The sequence below is a fragment of the Mus pahari genome, chromosome 3, assembly GCF_900095145.1.
Source record: "Mus pahari chromosome 3, PAHARI_EIJ_v1.1, whole genome shotgun sequence".
In the NCBI taxonomy this organism is placed as follows: Eukaryota; Metazoa; Chordata; class Mammalia; order Rodentia; family Muridae; genus Mus; species Mus pahari.
In genome coordinates, this window is record NC_034592.1 from 129,527,358 (window position 1) to 129,547,040 (window position 19,683).

The window sequence follows — 19,683 nt, forward strand, 5'->3', positions numbered from 1 at the left end:
TAAATAATCTTTGCCTACTCTAAATCCGGAAGTATTTTTCCTGTTCTAGTAGTTTTATAATCACTGGTCATATTTGTATCTTTTGAGTTAATTGTTTAAAGTGAAACATGGTGGCTAACTTTTATTTTTCTGCACATGTATATACATTTTCCCAACATTATGTGTTGGGCATTGTATGTTCTTGATACCTTTGTCAAACTCAGGTGGCTGTGAAGACACAAATTAATTTCTGGAGTTTTTGTCATGATCTGCTGGTTTCTGTGTCTGCATTTTGAAGTCAAAATCTGTGGTATGTCAGCTTTGTTTGGTTTTGCTCAGGATTCTTTATTTGCTGTGGATCCCATGTTGATTATGTGATTAAATATTTGTAGTTTCATGGCTATTGCTTTATATCTTTAGACTGCCTTTGGTAATATGAATATTGTAATAATATTGAAGGCTCTGTTTCTTGAGCTTGGGATATATCTCTACCTTTTTGTATATCATGAACTTTTTGTCACTGTCATTTTGATAGGAGATATATTTTACTTTCGTAGTTTAATTTATTCCTAGTTTTCCCCCCTTTAAAGCATTGAATATTGAGGATGATACGGCCTCTAAAAAATGCTTTTTATGTGTGTGTGCTTGAATGTTTGTGCAAGTACCTGAGGATGTTAGAAGGGGATGCTGGATCCTCTGGAACTAGAGTTACAGCCTTGTGAGCTCCCTGGTGTGGGTACAGGTCCTTTGCAAAGAGCAGTGAGTGCCTTTAACTGCTGAGCCATTTCTTTTGCCACAGGAGACTGCTTTTTTGAAATTGGTTTTTCAGCAAGTTTGTTACTAATTGGGGGGGCTGGGATGGTGTCTCTCTCTCTCTCTCTCTCTCTCTCTCTCTCTCTCTCTCTCTCTCTCTCTCTCTCTGTCTCTCTCTCTGTCTCTCTCTCTCTCTCTTTTCCTATATCTTTACTAAATTTATCAATTCCATTGGGTTTTTGGTAGTCTTCAGGGGATTCTTTATATAAGAGCATTTGCCCTGACAACAGTAAGTTAGCTGGCTTATGATTTTTTTCTACTTAAGATGATGTTTATCTCTCTGTCTTACTTTATTACCATAGCAAAATTATGTTAGATATGAGTGTTGATCCTTGTATTTTTCCATCTATCAGAGGAAACACTCAACCTTTTCCCTTTAAAGCTTAAAGTTGGTTGTGCTTTTTCATATATAGCCTTTGTTATGTTGAAATATTTTCCTGCTATGCCTAACATACTGAGGGTTTTTATCATGAAAGAATGTTGGATTTTACTGGATGCATTTATTAAGAGGAGCATACTGTTCCCCTTTCACTTTGTTAATGTAATGTGCATTAGTTACTTTCTTACTGCTATGACAGAATCCCTGAAACAAGAGGATAGATTATTTGAGCTTACGGTTTTAAATAGTTTGGGCCATAGCTGTTTGGCCTCACAAACTTGGGCAAAACATTATGATAATGGAAATGTGAAGCAGAGGAGAGTTGTTTTATTTCATGACTAATCAGGAAACAGAATGTTGTAGGAAGTAGCCATAAATACATATTCACAAGGACCCGCTCCCCAGTGACCTGCTTCCTCCATGTAGGCCACCTCCTGGTTACTACAACCTCCACAAATGGTGTTACCATGTAGTGATCAACGTTGAAATCATGAGTGTATGAAGGACATTACATATTCAAACCATCCCAGAGGCACTACCTTTATTGACTTATAAGAATGTTCTTACATCTCTGGGATAAACCCTACCCGATCATGATGTTTGATCTTTTTGATGTGCTGTCAGAATCGGCATGACAGGATTTTGTTGACAATTTTTATATATGTGTTCATCAGAATACTGGTTTGTATGTTACTTTTGTGTTACTTCTTTGTGTAACTTGGTGTTTGATTAATTCTAGCCTCATAGAATAAATTTTGACATAGTCTCTTTTTTCAGTCTTTTGGAATGGTTTGAGTAAGATTGGTTTTAACTTCAGGGATTTTATAGATTTCTGCAATAACTTTTTCTGCCATTCCATAATTAGTCTTATTTACTGTACCTTTAATTGCAGCCCCTTATGTTTTCTTTGATCCCCTGATAAAAGAATTCCCTTGTTTCCCCCCCTCCCTCATTCATGTATACCTTGGTTTACAGGAGGCAGGTGAACACATAGCTTTAACTTGTCATCTGTTCTGTCTTTTATTGCATGTCTACTCTCCTTATTTGTAAGACAACTATGAAACATTCTTTATTTCTCAGTTTAGAAGGGGAAATAGCTTGGTGCCTAATCAGTCTATGTCCAGACTGCCACCCTGGGAGCTGGGCGTGGTGGCGCACGCCTTTAGTCCCAGCACTCGGGAGGCAGATAGTTCGAGGCCAGTCTGATCTACAGAGTGAGTTCCAGGACAGCCAGGGCTACACAGAGAAACCCTGTCTCGAAAAACCAAAAAAAAAAAAAAAAAAAAAAAACCAACCAACCAACCAACCAAACAGACTGCCACCCTGGTGTGTGTATAATTGGAAACCTAGCAGTTTGGAAACATCCTGAAGGAAACAAGACAGCTGTTAGGAGACTGAGTACCTGAGAGAGTATATAGCAGCGTTTCCCTCCTTGTGTTTGCAAAGCCCTGATGACAGCAGACACATAATTTCTGTGTTCAGTACAATACTCTGAGACATTTTACCGCTGATCCTGTTTTGTCCTCCTTCCACCTAGCCTACCTAGTAAGACTCACTAGGGATAAACTAAGTAAACAGAAGATGAACCAGCTGCCTAAATGAAGTATTGTTCAGTGGTTTCTTGTATTTGTGCTAAAAAATACACAATTGATGTCTCAGTATGGGTAATTTTTTTTTAACACATGGATCCTAGTTGTAAAAATGGTGATACTGAACAAGAAAAAAAAGAATTAGCTGACTCAAAATGTCAACTAAATGATTCAGTTAAAAAAAAATACTGACTATAACAACCTCAATCATAAGAGTAATCTGGAAAAATATTAAAAATATAGGATTGACACGAAGATAGTGATTACGCAGAGAAAATCACAATAAATTGAAACATATGTTTGGTCTATTGTGTTTATATTTTACCCGTCATAGTTTGCTGGGGTTTTTTTCACCTGTCTTCCGAGAATGAGCCTTATTTCTTTAATAAGCTGAAATTCACACATTTAGATTATAAATTACAACATGCTGAATAAGGATGTCATAAGCATTCTTGAGTATAAACCTGATATAACTAAACTTCTAGATTGGCCATCGCTGAGTCAGAAGAAAGACTGGGACATATACCTAACAATTTGGGGGGCTAGGTATATATACCTACCACCACCAGAAAGGGGATTTAATTGAACTATGCAGTACAGCTTTAAGTGTTAACCAAAACTTTATTACATTAGAGTGTGTGATGTTTAGTGAAACTCTTAATGTTTGTTTCCCCTCATAGGTTGCTGTCTTAGGGTTTCTATTGCTGTGATGGAAGACCATGATCAAAGCAGCTTAGGGAGAAAGGGTTTATTTAGTTTATACTTCATGTCACTTTTCATCATCAAAGGAAGTTAGAACAGAAATTCAAAAAGGGCAGGAACTTGGGAGCAGGAGCTGATGGAGAGGCTGGGGAGGAGTGCTGCTTTCTGACTTACTCAGCCTGCTTTCTTATAGAACCTGGAACCACCAGCTCAGTGTTGGCACCACCTTTGGTAGGCTGGGTCTTCTCCCATCAATCACTAATTAAGAAAATGTCCCACAGGCTTGCCTACAGCCAGATCTTATGGAGGCATTTTGTTAATTGAGGTTCTCTCCTGTCAGATGACTGTAGCTTGTGTCAAGTTGCCATAAAACTGTCTAGCACACTTGATTATCAAATATTTGTGTACACATTTTATATTTTATTATAAGTTTTCTCGGCTTTTCCAGTATTACAATGGAAATTCTTAAGAATTGGGATAATGTCTTATTATTTTTCTGTGATCATTTACAGTTATCTAGAACCTGGCTCTTTCTATAGAGAAAGTTACCTAAAGACAATGCAATAGAGATCAGAGGTAGTTTGGTAAGGAAGATATTTAACCATTTGACAAAAACATTGTCTACGATAACAATTTGGACAGTTTTCAATTTTCGTTATTCTGCTTAGACATCTTTGTTTAGTGTCTTTGTTTCCTTGAAAATTAAAACCAATGACACCATCAGATCATCCAATTTTTCGTTGTTCTCTTTCAGTATTAATTTTAAAGATCCACAGTTTGCTGAAGATTATGTTTTTAAAGCTGCAATGCTTCCAGGAGCAAGGTAACAACAGTAAACTACCTGTCTAAGATGTGTGCTTTGTGGCAATGTTATCCCTGTATCCTAAATAGAGTATTTTTAAATGGCCAGAAAGCCAGCAACAGTTCTGAAACCTGGTGACTGGGAAAAATCCAGCAATGGGCGGCAATGGAAACCTCAGCTTGGCTTTAACCGGGACCGGCGGCCTGTTCACCTGGACCAGGCCGCCTTTAGAACTTTAGGGTAAGTTGTGTAATTCCTATTTGTATATTATGAGGTTTTTGTTATTGTTTTCTTGAATTATTCCATAAACAAGTCAGTATTTCTGCTACAGATATTTAAGAGACGACACAGCACATCCACTTTGTATCTATATTAGTGATTTTGATAATCATCTTTTTCCTCTTCCTCCTGCCTTGTCTCTGTCTGTCTGTCTGTCTGTCTATACATATCTCTGTCTCTATTGAGACAGTATCTCTCTGTAGCCCTGGTCTGGAGCTCACTACATAGATCAAACTGACTTTAAACACCCAGAGATCCACTTGCCTCTACCTTCAGAGTGCTGATTAACTTCTTTTTTAGATGCTCACTTCTGTATTTCTTATGTATTGATGATATGTTGCATGCAGAGTATATTCTCCTAACAGTTTTTTTCTAGTTTTCTAATAGACAGAGGAATGAAATATTGTCTTTACCGTCAAGTTTTGGATTTATTATATATTGTTACAAGATTGTCTTTATGATATGTTAACCAATACATTAAGTAAATAATTAAAACAAAGACACTAGCTCTTAAATTTGTGTTTATCTATGCGTGAAAGGTGGTATATCACTGTTGTTTGCATTGGCAATGTTCTGCCAGCTAAGATGTTTATTTGATCATCTGTATTTACTATATAAACTTGTGGTTTTTATCTTTTACCCTTATTAGCTGTTGAATTGTTTTTCTTAGCTATAGAAGAAACTATATTTAGAGGACTTTGAAACAATGAAAGTTCAGGCTGGGATTAAAAAAGATGGTCTGGGGTGGGTGTGGTAGCACATGCCTATGGTACTTGGAAAGCTCAGGCAAGATCACAAGTTAGAAGCCAACTCAGGCTACAAAGCAAGACCCTGTTTCAAAGCAACTTGCTGGAGGAAATGTTAATAACTCACAACTCAGGAATTAAAATGATAACTCATTTTTAGGTATTTTGATGTTAATGAGATACCTAAAAAGTGAAAAGGTAATTCAGGCAGAAAGTTTCTAGCAGCATGTAATTTATATATCAAATAATAGAAAATTGTGACTTAGAGGTTAAGAGTAGGATTCCTTTTTCTAAGCTTCTTCCTATTTTTATAAAAGTTACTATACCACCCTACGTGTTAGTTCCCTAATATGTAAAGTGGATAATAATTGCACCTATCTCATAATGACAAGGTGGTGGCTAAGTAGAGTTTTGAGTTTCAAAGATAATTTATCTAAATTCTTATTACGTGGAACTTACCTTGAGAAAATAGTTTAAAGTAGCATAGCTATACACTTAATGTCTTGCTCATCAACATATGTAGTACTAGCTCTAAATGAGAAAAGGTTTAGTAAAATATGAGACAGTAACAGAGTGAAATAGTCTAAAGGTTTTATGCTATTGCTCTTAAGACTAATGAAAACCACCTGGCAGTATTTGAGATGGTAAATCGAAATAGCAAAATATAGAATAGTGATTAGTAGTGACAGCAACTAAATAGATACTATGAACATCTTAATGTGGTAGATGAACATTTCCTATCACCATTACTATTGTGTATAGTTTGGAGCCTTAGTTTAATTACAAACCTTATTTTTATATTAATCAGGTCTAACAATAAAGAGGAAACTACCAGTGTTTGATTTGTCAGCTTAACGTATTAATATAATCTCTGTATATAGCTCTCTGTTTTTTCTTATGTAAGGTTCTCTTTTACAGCCATGTCACGCCAAGAGGCTCGGGGACGAGTGTTTATACCAACACTGCTCTACCACCTGCCAATTACCAGGGGAACGCTTACCGGCCACTGCTGAGAGGTCAAGCTCAGATCCCAAAGCTTATGTCAAGTAAGTTTTTACTGATTGGTTATTGTATATTCTAAATAAACTATGACAGCAAAGGTTGCTTTCCCATCCTCACTGCCAAGAAAGATTGTTGCTTTGATATAGAGATAGATTTAAACATTGCTAGAAGACTTGTAAGAGAATACTTCATACAAATTCTTTGAAATACTTTCTGTCTTATTTGTATTTTGCTTACTGAATAAGGTGAACTGACTCTCTTCCTTTTCTTTATTTATAAACCTATTTCTGAGTTAACCTATGCAGGAAGAGGTATGTGTTTATCCATTGATAACTAAAGTATTTAAACAGTTAAATAGGTTTATTAGATATGAAATAGTGATCATTTAGATGCTGATAGACAAAAGTATTCCTATCTTGGACCAAATTGTATGTTAGTTTTACCAAACATAAAGCTAGGTGTTAAGTAGTAATATCTTTCATCTGAAAAAACCTTGGCCTCTCTTCACCCCTCAAAACTTGAGTTATAAATAGTTGATAATGTTAGCCATAAAGGAAGTAATATATTTTGATTTCCATAGTAGTAATAGAAAATAGTTGAGTGTTATATATGCTGTTTACCATTGATTTTAGTTTTATTCCTACTTAATGTTACATTTGAGATCCATGGCTGTGCTTGTTCATCAGGAAGATACAGATCATGGGCCAGGTTCTCTAAACTATCTTCATATAGTTGCTACCCAACCAGACAAGGTCAGCATGGGGGAGAAAAACATTTGGCAAGAAACTAGCATTTGTTATGTTTGAGGTGCATTGACACTTACTTAATAATCTATGTTTTTAATGTTTGTAATATTAATTAAATTTCAAAAGAAGGGTGGGAGCTAGGGATTTGGCTCTTTATCTTGCTTGTCAGGATTCTGTGTTTGATCTCTGCTACTACCTGGAATAAAAAGTGCTGCTTTAATGCAGAAAACTTGTAAAAATCTTTAAATCTCTCTCCCTCTTCCTTTCACTTCTCTTCTTCTCTCCCTCCTTTCCAACTCAATTCTTATTACTATTGTTTGTTTATTTTTGAGGTAAGGTTTTATTAGCCAGTATATAGCCCTGCTTGGCCTCAGAGTTACAGAAATTTTTCTGTTTTAGACTTCTGATGCTAGGACAGTGGGCTTAATCCACCACACCTCTTAAGACATTCTTGATCCAAATGATATCTCAGTGCTATCTACCGTAGAGCCAGGCATTGCTTTTAGGTATGCTGAGTAGCTGTTAAAGTGCCAGGTAAAGTAGGTAATTTCTAGAAGTGTCTGTGCTCTGTGCCTATCATGGTTTTAATGTTAGTTGATTTATAAACCATTTTCTAACTTGAAGCACAGACTTTTTGGATATAGTACATGAGAAGAAATGGGTTCTGAAGGTCTTATTTCTCTCAGGACTCACTTGTTATCAGGTATGGTGTCTGATTGTGTGACTTTGCTGGTATGCATGACTCTCTGAAATGGATTTCAATGTCATCACTCATTCTCAGAGGACATGGTTCAATTCTCAGCACTTATGTGGTAGCTCACAGCCATCAGCAACTCCAGTTTCAGGGAATCTGCTATTTTCTTCTAGACTTTGACAGCATAGCATGCACATTGTAGACAGATTTGTGAAAGTAAAACATCCATAACAGATAAATAAAAATAAATCTTCACGCACGTGCGCATGCATGCACACACAGACACACGAAAAAGCATAATACCAAAAGTCAGTTACTCTGGGTTTACTAACATACATCCCAGCAGATGGTGGAACAAAGGTGAGAGGGAGATTCCACAAATTTGAGGCCAGACTGAGTCACAGAGGGAGACGTTGTTTCAACAAAACCCAAACCCACAAAACAAAATCTAAAATATCCCTCTTTGGTAAGTGTTAGCCTAGCTTAGTGGTACTTTGCTTAACAGGAGTCCATAACCTATAGAACATCACTCATTATAAATCCGAAATTTGAAGTTTTGGTTAGAAACTTTTATTTTAGTAAAATTGAAAACTAAGCCACTTAATTTTTCAAAAGCATTTTTCGTGTCATAATTATTTTATTTAATATGGTTTGGTGTAAAATACACTGAAGATGAACCATTTGGTCAAAGTGCCTCTTCTATCAGCTGGTGTCTCTTAGTCTTTAGTTTACCTTTAATGTGACAGCTTGGGTCACATTATAATTCTTTGGTTTTTGATAACTTTTTGGAATCAGGTGTAGCCCTGAGTAGTCAATATGAGTAAAGCATCAGTTTTTGCATTCCAGAGAAGGTGGCACATGACTTCTCTTCATTGTGATCAGTAAACTTATCACTTATCTACATTTGAAAAGTGATTTGTTCTTACTGCAATCAGTAAACGTGAACTATTTTCTGTGATTGCCACGCTAATGAAGTAAATTGTCACTTGAGAAACTGTTGTCGAAGCTGGTTTATGTGGCCTTAGAGCTCTAGAAAAGGGATACCTTTTTAAAGACCAAAGGAAAAATATTAACTGCCCCCCTCCTTGTTCTTGTGCCTTCTGAAGTGCAATTCATTGTCTCGTAGGTTTTTTCCTCCCACTCCAAAAAGATCTTCTGTTAGAGTCATACAAATGAATGGTAATAAGTTTGTTTTACTGTCTACTTCATTACTTATAAACCAAGAACTATTTCTACTTTATGAATACTTAAGGGCTATGTGTATTACTCAGAGCTACATGAAAAAATTTGTTTAAAGGTTGCTTTGAAAATATTTGTGGCTGTTTTTAACTTCTTTTTGGATTAAAAGCAAAGTATGTTTAATAATATATGAGAGAAAAATTTAAAATTTTATATTATTAGCTCAAGTTTTAGCAAAACACTGTATTTTTGCTAATGCTTAGATTATGTGAAAAAGGGTTGTTCTGAAAATGAGAATTAAATCTGGAAGCACTTGATGTACCTGCAAATGGCGACATGGGAATGAGTGTTTGTCATCATTTCCTAGCACATAAAGAGAGACTGTTAGGAAATGCTCGCCCTTGATGCTTCTGTATTGTTGTATTAGTTCTTAAAAATAATCTTATGCTTAATTTAATGTACATCATGTTTGAATTTAATACATGTGAAGAGATGGTAGAGATGCCATTACCTTCCAATTACACACTTTCTAGGAGTAAATAAACATTTTCCGAAAACATTAGGGTAAATGGCTCTGGAAAGTTTATTTTAATGTGCATGTGTCTTTTTCATTGTCTTTAGTTGCTCTTGAATAAATCGGGTTTTCATGTGAAAGCTTTTCTAAGTATTGTAAAGGATATGCATTCTGTAGTTATTAGGATACACCATGGAACCAGACTTAGAGAATGAAGCCTTAATGATAAACATGTTTCCAGGGTGAAGCGCAGAGGCATGCAAAGTAGAGCTGAACAGCATCTGAGTCGGTCATTCTATTCTGATGGTTTGGTTTTGTTTACTTTTGTCGGTCTTTTACCTAATTTTGTAAATGTAAAGACATAAAAAAATTTAAGTTTTTAAACATTTTAACTGATTCTTACTAATTTTTGTATACCATCTGAATAGGTCATTGGTCTTCAAGATTAACAAAGAAATCAGAAAAAGTACAAATACATATTTTAATTTTAAGTGGTCTATTTTCTCATAGATTGCAGGTCATTGTTTAGTAAATGTCCTAAGTTTTCCATCTAAGGAAGCCTCACAAAGGAAATAATTGTCATTCTTATATGAATTTCTAGGCTTTACCTGTTTAAGATTTCCTTTGGGGTTAAAGTTTAGTTCACTTGGTAATTGGTCCTGCACAAAGCCATTGGTTCCATTTTTTTTCAGCACCATATTTACCAGGCATGGTCCTGTAGATCACTCTAATACCAAACACTTAAATAGAAACAAGAGGATAAAAAGTTCAAGGTTATCTTGGCTACTTAGACTATGAGGCTAGCCTGAGATACATGGGACCCCATCTCAAAAGATAAGATAAAATACTGATTTTTCTGACAATTTCTAGTCTGAATCATTCTGGTCCCAGAGTGGGCAACTTTCTTCTCCCATATCTGTGAACTTTGTAATTAGCTTCCAGAATTTCCACTGAGGTTTTGAACCCTACTTTGGACCATTTGGAAGCTTTTTCTACATTGTGACTCAGCTTTACTGCTAGTAATATCATTTTTAAGCGGTAAAACAGGATATAATTCAGCTAGAGAGACTACTTACCTTTCTGGTGAAGGACTTCCTCTCCTTTTTGAAAGAGGAGTCCCCTATTTGGGTGCTGGAAACTGCAGGTTGGTACCAGTCATTGGGTACTATGGCCATATCTAGAGAACAACCTCAGGCTGGCTTTCTCAGTCCTGTGGAGCTCAGAGCAGAGGATGCCAGCTGTGTCATGCTTCAGTCATCAGTTATCACATACTTTACTTGGCCCATTTGTGCTTTATGAAAAACTTAAAAATCATTAATCCTTTTGGATTTTTTTCTTTTGTAATACCAAATTGTACATTTTATGGTTTTTAACTAGGTCTACTCTTTCATTTCTTCTTTTAGAAAGCAATTTTGAAAAGCATGGTTTTAGTTTGTGTTTCCATTAAACTGTATGCCTGAATACATTATGGTAAGCTGTGTTCTTGCTCCTGGTAGTCTGGTGGTGGCCACTGTCCTCACATAGTGAATGCACAGCTTGTAGACCTAGCTGTTTTAATCAGGTCACAGCAGACCATGCTAGAAGTCAGGAGCAGTGGTTGGTTGATACTGCCCCTTTGAGTGCTTTAAATGTGATTGCTGAGCCTGACTAGGAGTTGATGGACCTTTCCTGCATTGTAATGTTCAGTTTATGTAGAAGAGCAGCAGTCATTTGCTTTTATCTAAGTAGATAAAACTGCCAGTTCTGCTTTGCATTAATGGGATGGGGATGGGGGGGGGGTGATGTAGAAAACTACAGAAAAGTAGGGGGTTCTTTCATTAGCTTTTCTTGATGGTATGTGTTAGAATGATTGTATGCTTTCTATTTGATGGTGTTGCAGTTGGCACACTCATGAGGCAAGTGTCATAGTTCCATTAGAATTAATCCTACTAGTTCAGTGTACAGTCATGAAAAGGCTGAGATCCTTTCTTTTATTTTTTTTTATAACATTTAAAGTACACATAAAAAGTCTATGTATGTGATATATAGCCACACACTACAGGAAATGAGAGAGAAATGTAAGTATAGATAAGGCTGTTACCAAAACTGCCTTGTTAGCCACAAAAATATAACCAACTACAGTCTGTGCTAATTCTTTCTGTTGGTTATTTTCCATTAATGGCTCATTCTGATTCCAGCTTGCTTCTCCTTTTTTTCAGGAACTTTGAATTATAACCCATGTGGGCGGGTGATGGTAGACAGTTTTGCAAGCATTTTGTGAACTCCTCCCATTTATTTTCCAGATATGAGGCCCCAAGATTCCTGGCGAGGTCCTCCTCCTCTTTTCCAGCAGCATAGATTTGAGAGGTAATGCTAAATAAGGCTTTTGTGCTTTAGATGCTTCCTGCATTGATACCTGGGGTATGCTGGTTACTTATAAACCAGAATGTACCTGGTTGGAAAGAATGCTTTTTCTTACCCCAAATATTTTTTCTTGCACTTGTTTTTAGGAAATATGTAATTAATCCTCTGAATTAAATGCTCTTGTTTATATAGTTTCTTGGTTTTCTTAGACTTCATTTTATTGATGCATTGAGGTACTCTAAAAAAAAATGCAACACAGGGCTTAAAATTGTATTAGGTTTTTGTCAAGCTAAACAAATTTCTCTTTAGCAGGGTTGTGCAGTTTAATGAGGCATAACTAATGGTGTTCTACTTTTCATCATGTCTGCCAGCAGCACAGCGTTAGTACAGACCAGCTATTGATTCTTACTACAGACTCTTCAAGTCCTAATCAGCTTCTTTGGTACAACTGTTTCAGGACTGACAGGCCTATTGTAGGGCAGTGTCACTGTAGGTCAGTAGTTATTAGTTGCCACTGAAAACAGTTTCTTTAACTACTTAAGACTGAACTGAATTAAATGCAGAAGGGACTCAGAAGAGGATTATGGGATCTGCAGTCTAATAAGTACCATGGACTAGGAAGAATGTGACATGGTTTAATAACAAGGGATGTTTGACATGTGTTCTGTCATTCATAAGTTCTGTGTTCCTAAGTCAGACAGACCTGCCATGAGAAGTCAGATGGGCATGTTATGAGTAATTATATTATCATCTGTAGAATCATTTATTTAAGAGTGTAATGTATCGTTCCAAGCATCAATAAATGTAAAACCAAGTGGAGTTTCATGAAAGTAAAGCTTCCTTTTTCTCCAGTTATAATCTGTTTTTACTTTGCTGAGTTAGCCATTTTAATCTGTTCACATCTTCAATGAATGGAGTGCATTAACAAATGGTTCCAGAAACAGTGTTCTTCTTGCACAAATACTTAGCAGCTCTTGAGCTCTTCCAAAATTGCCTTCTGTTGTTTTCTTCAAGATTGCTACAAAAATTCATGTAACTCAGCTATTTATTGATAGTGTCAGCTACCTCATACAAATCATATTTTAAATTTAGTATGACTGGTAAGTATATCTTGTACATGCTCAAAGAATACTGCACATACTATTTAATTATCATCAAAATAGCCCAGGCTGACCTGGAACTTCCAGTTCACCTGCCTTAGTCTCTCAAGTCCTAGAGTATGGATTACAGGCATGCACCACCATGACTAGCTTAACACCGTTGTAAAACAAATAAAGGGATAAATTCTTCCAAATTGTTATATTTAGTTTGTTCATATCATTGTTCACTTCTTCAGTATGTTAATAAAAATTTCTAATGTGTTTCTTCAGCTTAAGAATTATCAGCACTGTGTTAACATATTCTCATAGATGTGCTGTTAATTTTCATTTTTACAAAAACTGAAACACATTCAGTAGCTTATCCAAGGTCAGTCTTCCATGTTACTCTTTACCAAGAAATGTTTTAGTAGATCAGGGCTCTTTCTGCAGTTGCAGCAGCTTTCCTTCTGGTCTGTACACATGGAAAGTTGGTCTAGGACTACCATCTGAATCCTCTTCCTTGCTCTGCTGTTTTATCATTTTCTTGTTCTTATTCTATCCTCACCAAGAACTGTTATTACCCTGACTTTGTGAACCCAGAAGTAAGGAACATTTTGTTTGGGTTTTTGTGGGGTGGGTGGGTAGTGTTTTAGATACTTTAACATCATCCCTGAAAGAAAAAGTTAAAGATAAGCATTTATAGAATCATCAATTCATTGTTATTTAGGAAATGGAACTCTTTTTTTTTTATAGGTAGGATCTCACTATATGGCCACATTGGTCTGTAATTTGCATTGTTTGCGCCTCAGACTCCCAGGTACTAGTAAAGGAAACCGTTTTATTCTCCTAAGCTTCTTTAGCTAATAAGTGGTCAGAGCTCATTGCTCATTTCCATAGCCCTTGTCATTCATTCTCGATAGTCAGACGTACAAGACAGAGTAGGAACCATTTTTACTTTACCAAAAGATTATAGATAATAGATAGGGGTAGTCTTATGAGAGTCAGGTTTTTGTAATTTCCAGTGTACTATTTTGGGGCGTTGTTAAGAATCCTATTAGAACATGACTTTTGAGTGTATCTTGTTTCCTAAACTATAGTATATTGTCTTGAATTATTTCTTCCTTTGGGATAGTACTTAAATCTATCTATTTCCTTTTGACCTAAAAATACAGCTGGTGTGAGGGCTCAGTGGGTAAAAGCAACAGCCACAAAGCCTGACAACCTGAGTTGTGTCCCCAGGACTCAGTGGTAGACGGAGAACACTAATTCCTGCAAGTTGTCTTCTAACCTCACACACACAGGCAAATGTGAATACACAAAAATACATACATGAAATTTCCTTAAGGAAAAAAAATCAGTAAGAGATAGGCATGGTGGCATGTATCTGTTATCTGGGCACTGAGAAGGTTGAAACAGAAGGATTTATTTCAAAAACAAGCCATTGTTCCTCTTTCCCAAACAGAATAACTTGCAGTTGATGGTGCTGACTCTATGCAGGACTAGCCAGCATTTGAGTTTCTTTTCAGCCTGTACAACACAGCAGTTTACTTTAATTTTTTTACTTGTGGTTATTCAACTAAATTATGGGGGGGGGCAGTCTTTAAACAGTATGATTAACCACCATACAAATTTAAACTATCCGAATTGGTGGGCCTTAGTTACCAGCAGTAATGTGGAAGCTTAAGAATATTGTTGTCACTGCAGTAACAAATAGTGCCTTGCCTTATAAGTTACCTCAGTTCATAACCACCAACTCTTGCTTTTATTTATTTATTTATTTATTTATTTATTTAGCTGGTTTGTGTTTGGTTTTTTTTTGTTGTTGTTGATGTTTTTTTGGTTTTTGTCTTGTTTTGATTTTTGAGTTTCTTAGTGTAGTCCTGGCTAGCCTGGAACTCACTCTGTACACCAGGCTGGTCTTGAACTTACAGAGATCTGCTGTATCTCCCTCCCAAGTGCTGAGATTAAAGGGCTGTACAACCACCACTTGGTTTTTTAGTTTGCTTTTTTTTTTTTTTTTTTTTTTGAGACAGTTCCCACTATGTAGTCTAGCCTAGAACTTGCTAAGTAGACCTGATTGGCCTTAAATTCACAGAGATCCAATTGCCTCTGCCTCCAGAGTGCTAGGATCAAAGGTGTGCACCACCACATGTAGTCCTATTTATTAGAAGTTAGGGTAAGCCAACCTTAGGGTTTCCACCTCTCATTTTAGCAACATCGTCTCAAAGTTTCAGTTTGCTTATATTTGTAAGTTAATATAATTAACATAAAAATGATTGTTGATGGTAAATAAATATAGGTGTTCTTGCCAGAAGATGGCAAGTATATAAAGAAACAGAAAATGGTAGTATATACCACTGTTAAATTGTTCCTTCTCTTTAAATTTTATTACTAATGATTTTCATCATAGAAATTATCTTTGATCAAAAACATTAGTGATGGCCGGGCGTGGTGGTGCGTGCCTTTAATCCCAGCACTCGGGAGGCAGAGGCAGGCGAATTTCTGAGTTCGAGGCCAGCCTGGTCTACAGAGTGAGTTCCAGGACAGCCAGGGCTATACAGAGAAACCCTGTCTCGAAAAACCCAAAAAAAAAAAAAAAAAAAATTAGTGATTATTTTGAACAAAAAGAAAATTTGTATGTTTTATACTATGGGTTTGCCTTCTAACTTACTTTTAGAATATAAAAAATGCTTTTAAATTATATTTATAATTTATTATGTCAACGTAATTCCATGAAATTTACTAAGACTAAAAAGAAAAATGAATGACAGTACAGGGTATGAGTTGCAGTTTTGATTTGTAGGCTTTGCACATATATCCCACATTGATGATCCTTGATCATAATCCATCACCAGCAGGTCCCTTACCTATGCAGAGGTCAGAAGAGACCATCCTTACGTGTGCATAGAGCTGTTCTTCTGAATCAGATAGGGCATTCTTGCCAGAATTCATTTGTACTGATAATAACCTAAAGATAATTATAAGTCCTAACCATAGGCACCTCACTCTGACTTTGAATTGCCTCTGAATCACATGCAGTGTGTTATATTTGAGCTCCGGTTTCACTCCTTTCTATAAAGAGTTGCTTTGCCCTTCCTTGAGTCTTCAGACAGCTGTTGTCTTTGAACTGTTACACAAGAATAATTACTTTGCTTTTTTGTTGTTTTAAGAAAGCTTGTAATTGAAGGGAAAGTAGAGAGGATAGCTTCAGATTTGAATAGCTAGCTGTAAGAAGAATTAGTCTACTACCCAATGAACCCAACTTCAGGCTTTTATCCCTAACATTTTCTCTCCCACAAAGAAGTGAAATTCATATGCTGATATCATTATAGTGAAAGCTATGATGGCTAGACAGAACCTTGGTGAATATAAGTAATTTTACTGAGTTCTTCCTGACATCTTTGGACCCAAAATTTCTAATGTTAGAGTATACAGGAACATTTTTTTTTTCTGTTTATTTTTTGTGACTGTAAGTAGAAGTTAAAAAACTTCTTACTGGGAAAGTTCCATTTTAAATGGTGATTATTGTCTTTAGAAATATCTTTGTTACATTGTTTATGTGACAGGTTTTAATTAAGTTATGATTTAATGCCTTCTACCTGTTGTTGTGTATCTAAAAGTTAAAATAGGCACTTGAAGACAATTAAAACATGTCTTTCAACTAGTAATCTGGGACAGCAAACTGGGTTATAATAGCTGTTGAATCTGTGTTCCCATGTAAACTGTACACCAAATGCCAGTCAGCCCATGCCAATTAGTGCTCATGTTGCTAGGTCACCATGGTCAATTGAAAACTGCATCAATAGAACTTGAAAAGGTTTCTTCGCGATCAGACCTTCTGACATATTGAGCAGAATAATGGATGGGAAAAAACTGCCAAGTTCCCTACCCTAGATTCAAAATACTGAGCAGTAAGAATTCACTTGCAACCTGCAATTAACTAGAAAGAATAGAATCTAAGAATGAGTGCAGACATTTTTTAAAATAAAGCCTCTTTCTCCTACTTGTACATGTTTACTCTTTTGGACAGCATCATAAATGTAATCAGCTTGCTGATTGTGGATCCAGATACAAAGAAACTTCACATTTAAAACCATATAAAATATTTTATAAAAGTTAATCAGCTGGCTTTATGCATCCCCCTTTAAAAAATAATTTATTTATTGTGTTGTGTGTACACTAATGTGGTGGTGGGATTACCTCCTGTGGAAATTCCAGCTTGGGTCCTGGGGAGTGAACTTGGGTCGTCAGACTTGTAAGGCAGGTACTTGGACCCTCTGAGCCGTCAGCTGTAAACGTTCCTTTTAATGAATTGTGGTGTTTTATGAAATACAGTGTACTTCACTAGTTACCAGAGACACAAAGGCCATCATACTACATATTCTGTATATCACATCTAGGTAAATTGAGTTGTCTTAAAATTTGGAGGAGATAACCTGTCCATTTTAGGCTTGTGTTGTAAAGCAGGCTACACTTCTGATATAAATGTCTTCTTACAGAAGTGTTGGAGCTGAACCTCTACTGCCATGGAACCGGATGATCCAAAACCAAAATGCAGCTTTTCAGCCAAATCAGTACCAGATGTTGGGTGGACCTGGAGGCTATCCACCCAGACGTGATGATCATCGAGGAGGGAGACAGGTAATAAATACAATGTGGGCTGTAAAGGAAAAGCAGCATACTGCTCACTGCTAACGTTTGTCTCTTAGGAATTAATCTTTTGTTACCAGTATTTTTGGAGAAATTGTTAATAGAGCAGCTTAGGGTGAACTTTTGTCATCATTAAAAATACATTTATGTCAAGTATCTCATCTAAATAGTTTATATGTGGGCAGTCTTCAAGAATTCCAGCCTAGAAGCCCCTTTTATCATAGCTGTCAGTGGTGATTAACAGGAGTCACAGTCATCAAGACACTTCTTTTTAGCTTAGAGGATATTGTATTATTAAACTAGGTCTGTCATTAACAAATGAAGACTGCCTGGAAGCTGAAAGTAAATTAAATAAGTAAAATAAAATAAAACAAACACAAAATTACCTGTTTACTGGTTGTCTTTATTCATCCTAGAATTTTCTTAAGTGATTGTCGTTGAGTCCCTCCTTGTGGAAGCAAATTTCTCTTTGAAGATTTTTCCACACATTTTTCTGCTAAGTGGAAAGTGCCATGTGATGCAGAAGAGCATTATAATTCATAGATACATTGAGGTGATGTAGCTTTGTTTTCTTAATTCCATTCAGTCTTAGCAATAGTTAAAGCTAAGGTCTATTTAATAGAATTTCCCCTAGCAATGTGAACCTGAACAGAATTTGTACTATAATCCAACCCTTGGTAGAGAACAGGGTTTGGAATACTGCAACTCTGGTGTGTAGTCTTCCTGGAGTTAGGTGCCTGCAGTACATGAGAAGTTTTCAGTTGTTGACTTGGTATATTGCCTGCACGCCTTTGGCGTACTTTGTGTATTAGTTTTCTACTTTCTTTTTCTTACTTTGTGCCCCTACCCCTTTAATCCAAGATCTCTGACATGGAAGGAAAACCATTTGATACCTTAAAAGTGTATTTTTGTAAGTCTATTTCAACTATACAAGAAAATGGTCACCTTAATTACTTACAGTTAAAGCCTTTTGAGAAGATTTTATTATGATTCATTAAAATCATTCCACAGAATTTAATTTTTTCTACCCAACACCTTTGAAAAGTCATATTAGGAAATTACCGCTCTCTGTGCTACTGGAGTTTAGGTGACACTAGGCAGTTGAAATAACAGCATTTTAAGATGAAGACATGAGAAACCATGGGAGATTCTGTGTGCAGTTACTTCATTTTACAGTCAGGAACTGAAAGCCTGTGATCTCACAGTTTGGAGGCAGAGCTGGGGACACTGAACCCCAGTTCATCTTTCCTCAGGAAGTGGCCAAGGAGATTTTCCTTTTGGAGGGACTCTGCTGTTGGAAAAGGTGACATTCTTTGCTGAGAAGATACGTAAACAAGTTGGGAGATTCCTTTTGGAAATATACTCATTGGTTTTAGTCATGTTTCCATGTAGTGTTTGTTAAATTGCAACTTTTGAAGTTAGAGTTTGTTAAAGGGATCATGCTTTCATTTTATTTGTAGTGACCTTAATATATCTAACAAGTCCTTAGCCCACATTGCGGCCTCCAGGATGTCGTGCCATGTAGTGTAAGCTGTCTGAGTGGTAAAATAGAACCTTGTATCCTAAATAGGAATCTCCTCTTCCCTTTAGACCCAAACCCGGTACTACACTCATCCAGCACATGCTCTTACTATTGAGCTATATTTCCAAACCTTTAGAAAAATAATTATGAATTATTTTGTATGGAAATATTTTGTAAGCGTTTTAATAATGTTTTATTAATGTTCTGTTTTTCATTGAGTAAAAAATATATATATTCCTAAAAATAACTGGCCATTAGGCCTCAGTAAGTCCTTCCCCTTGGTTAAATGAAGAGACTTTCCTACCAAGGACTCAGAATGGTGGGAAAATTTGAAAGCACTGTCTTTACAGTATGCACAGTATCTGCAGGCTGAGACCAGACAGAATCCAGCATAGAGATGGGAGGTAGACACAAAGTGCTTCCCTTTGTGAAGGAGCTATTGGCAACTAGTAATCACTAGGAAAAGGAGGGAAAATTTGAATGGTTTATATTTATTTAAGGGTTTAGCTCCTGCTAGGGTATAGATCCTGGTAGGTTGACTACCAGTAAAGGTCACACAGACAAAAGTATATGGGCAGCACAAATTGTACTTGATGGTTACAAAAAAAAAAAAAAAAAAAAGACAATTTGGGGTGGTTAAAGAAGAGTAGGGGAAGGGAATGAAT

At 36.3% G+C, this 19,683-nt stretch overlaps 1 protein-coding gene across 3 annotated transcripts in view; it reads left to right on the top strand.

The window, feature by feature from the left end:
* The window catches only part of Xrn2 (5'-3' exoribonuclease 2), a 63,744-nt gene that overhangs the window by 43,511 nt on the left and 550 nt on the right, over positions 1-19,683 (top strand). For all 3 annotated transcript variants that reach the window (XM_021193290.2, XM_029536152.1, XM_029536153.1), the window contains 5 exons: positions 4,217-4,285; positions 4,373-4,504; positions 6,208-6,335; positions 11,707-11,770; positions 17,346-17,487. In XM_021193290.2, coding sequence (XP_021048949.1) covers positions 4,217-4,285; positions 4,373-4,504; positions 6,208-6,335; positions 11,707-11,770; positions 17,346-17,487 — 535 coding nt within the window. The remainder of the gene's footprint in view (positions 1-4,216; positions 4,286-4,372; positions 4,505-6,207; positions 6,336-11,706; positions 11,771-17,345; positions 17,488-19,683) is intronic.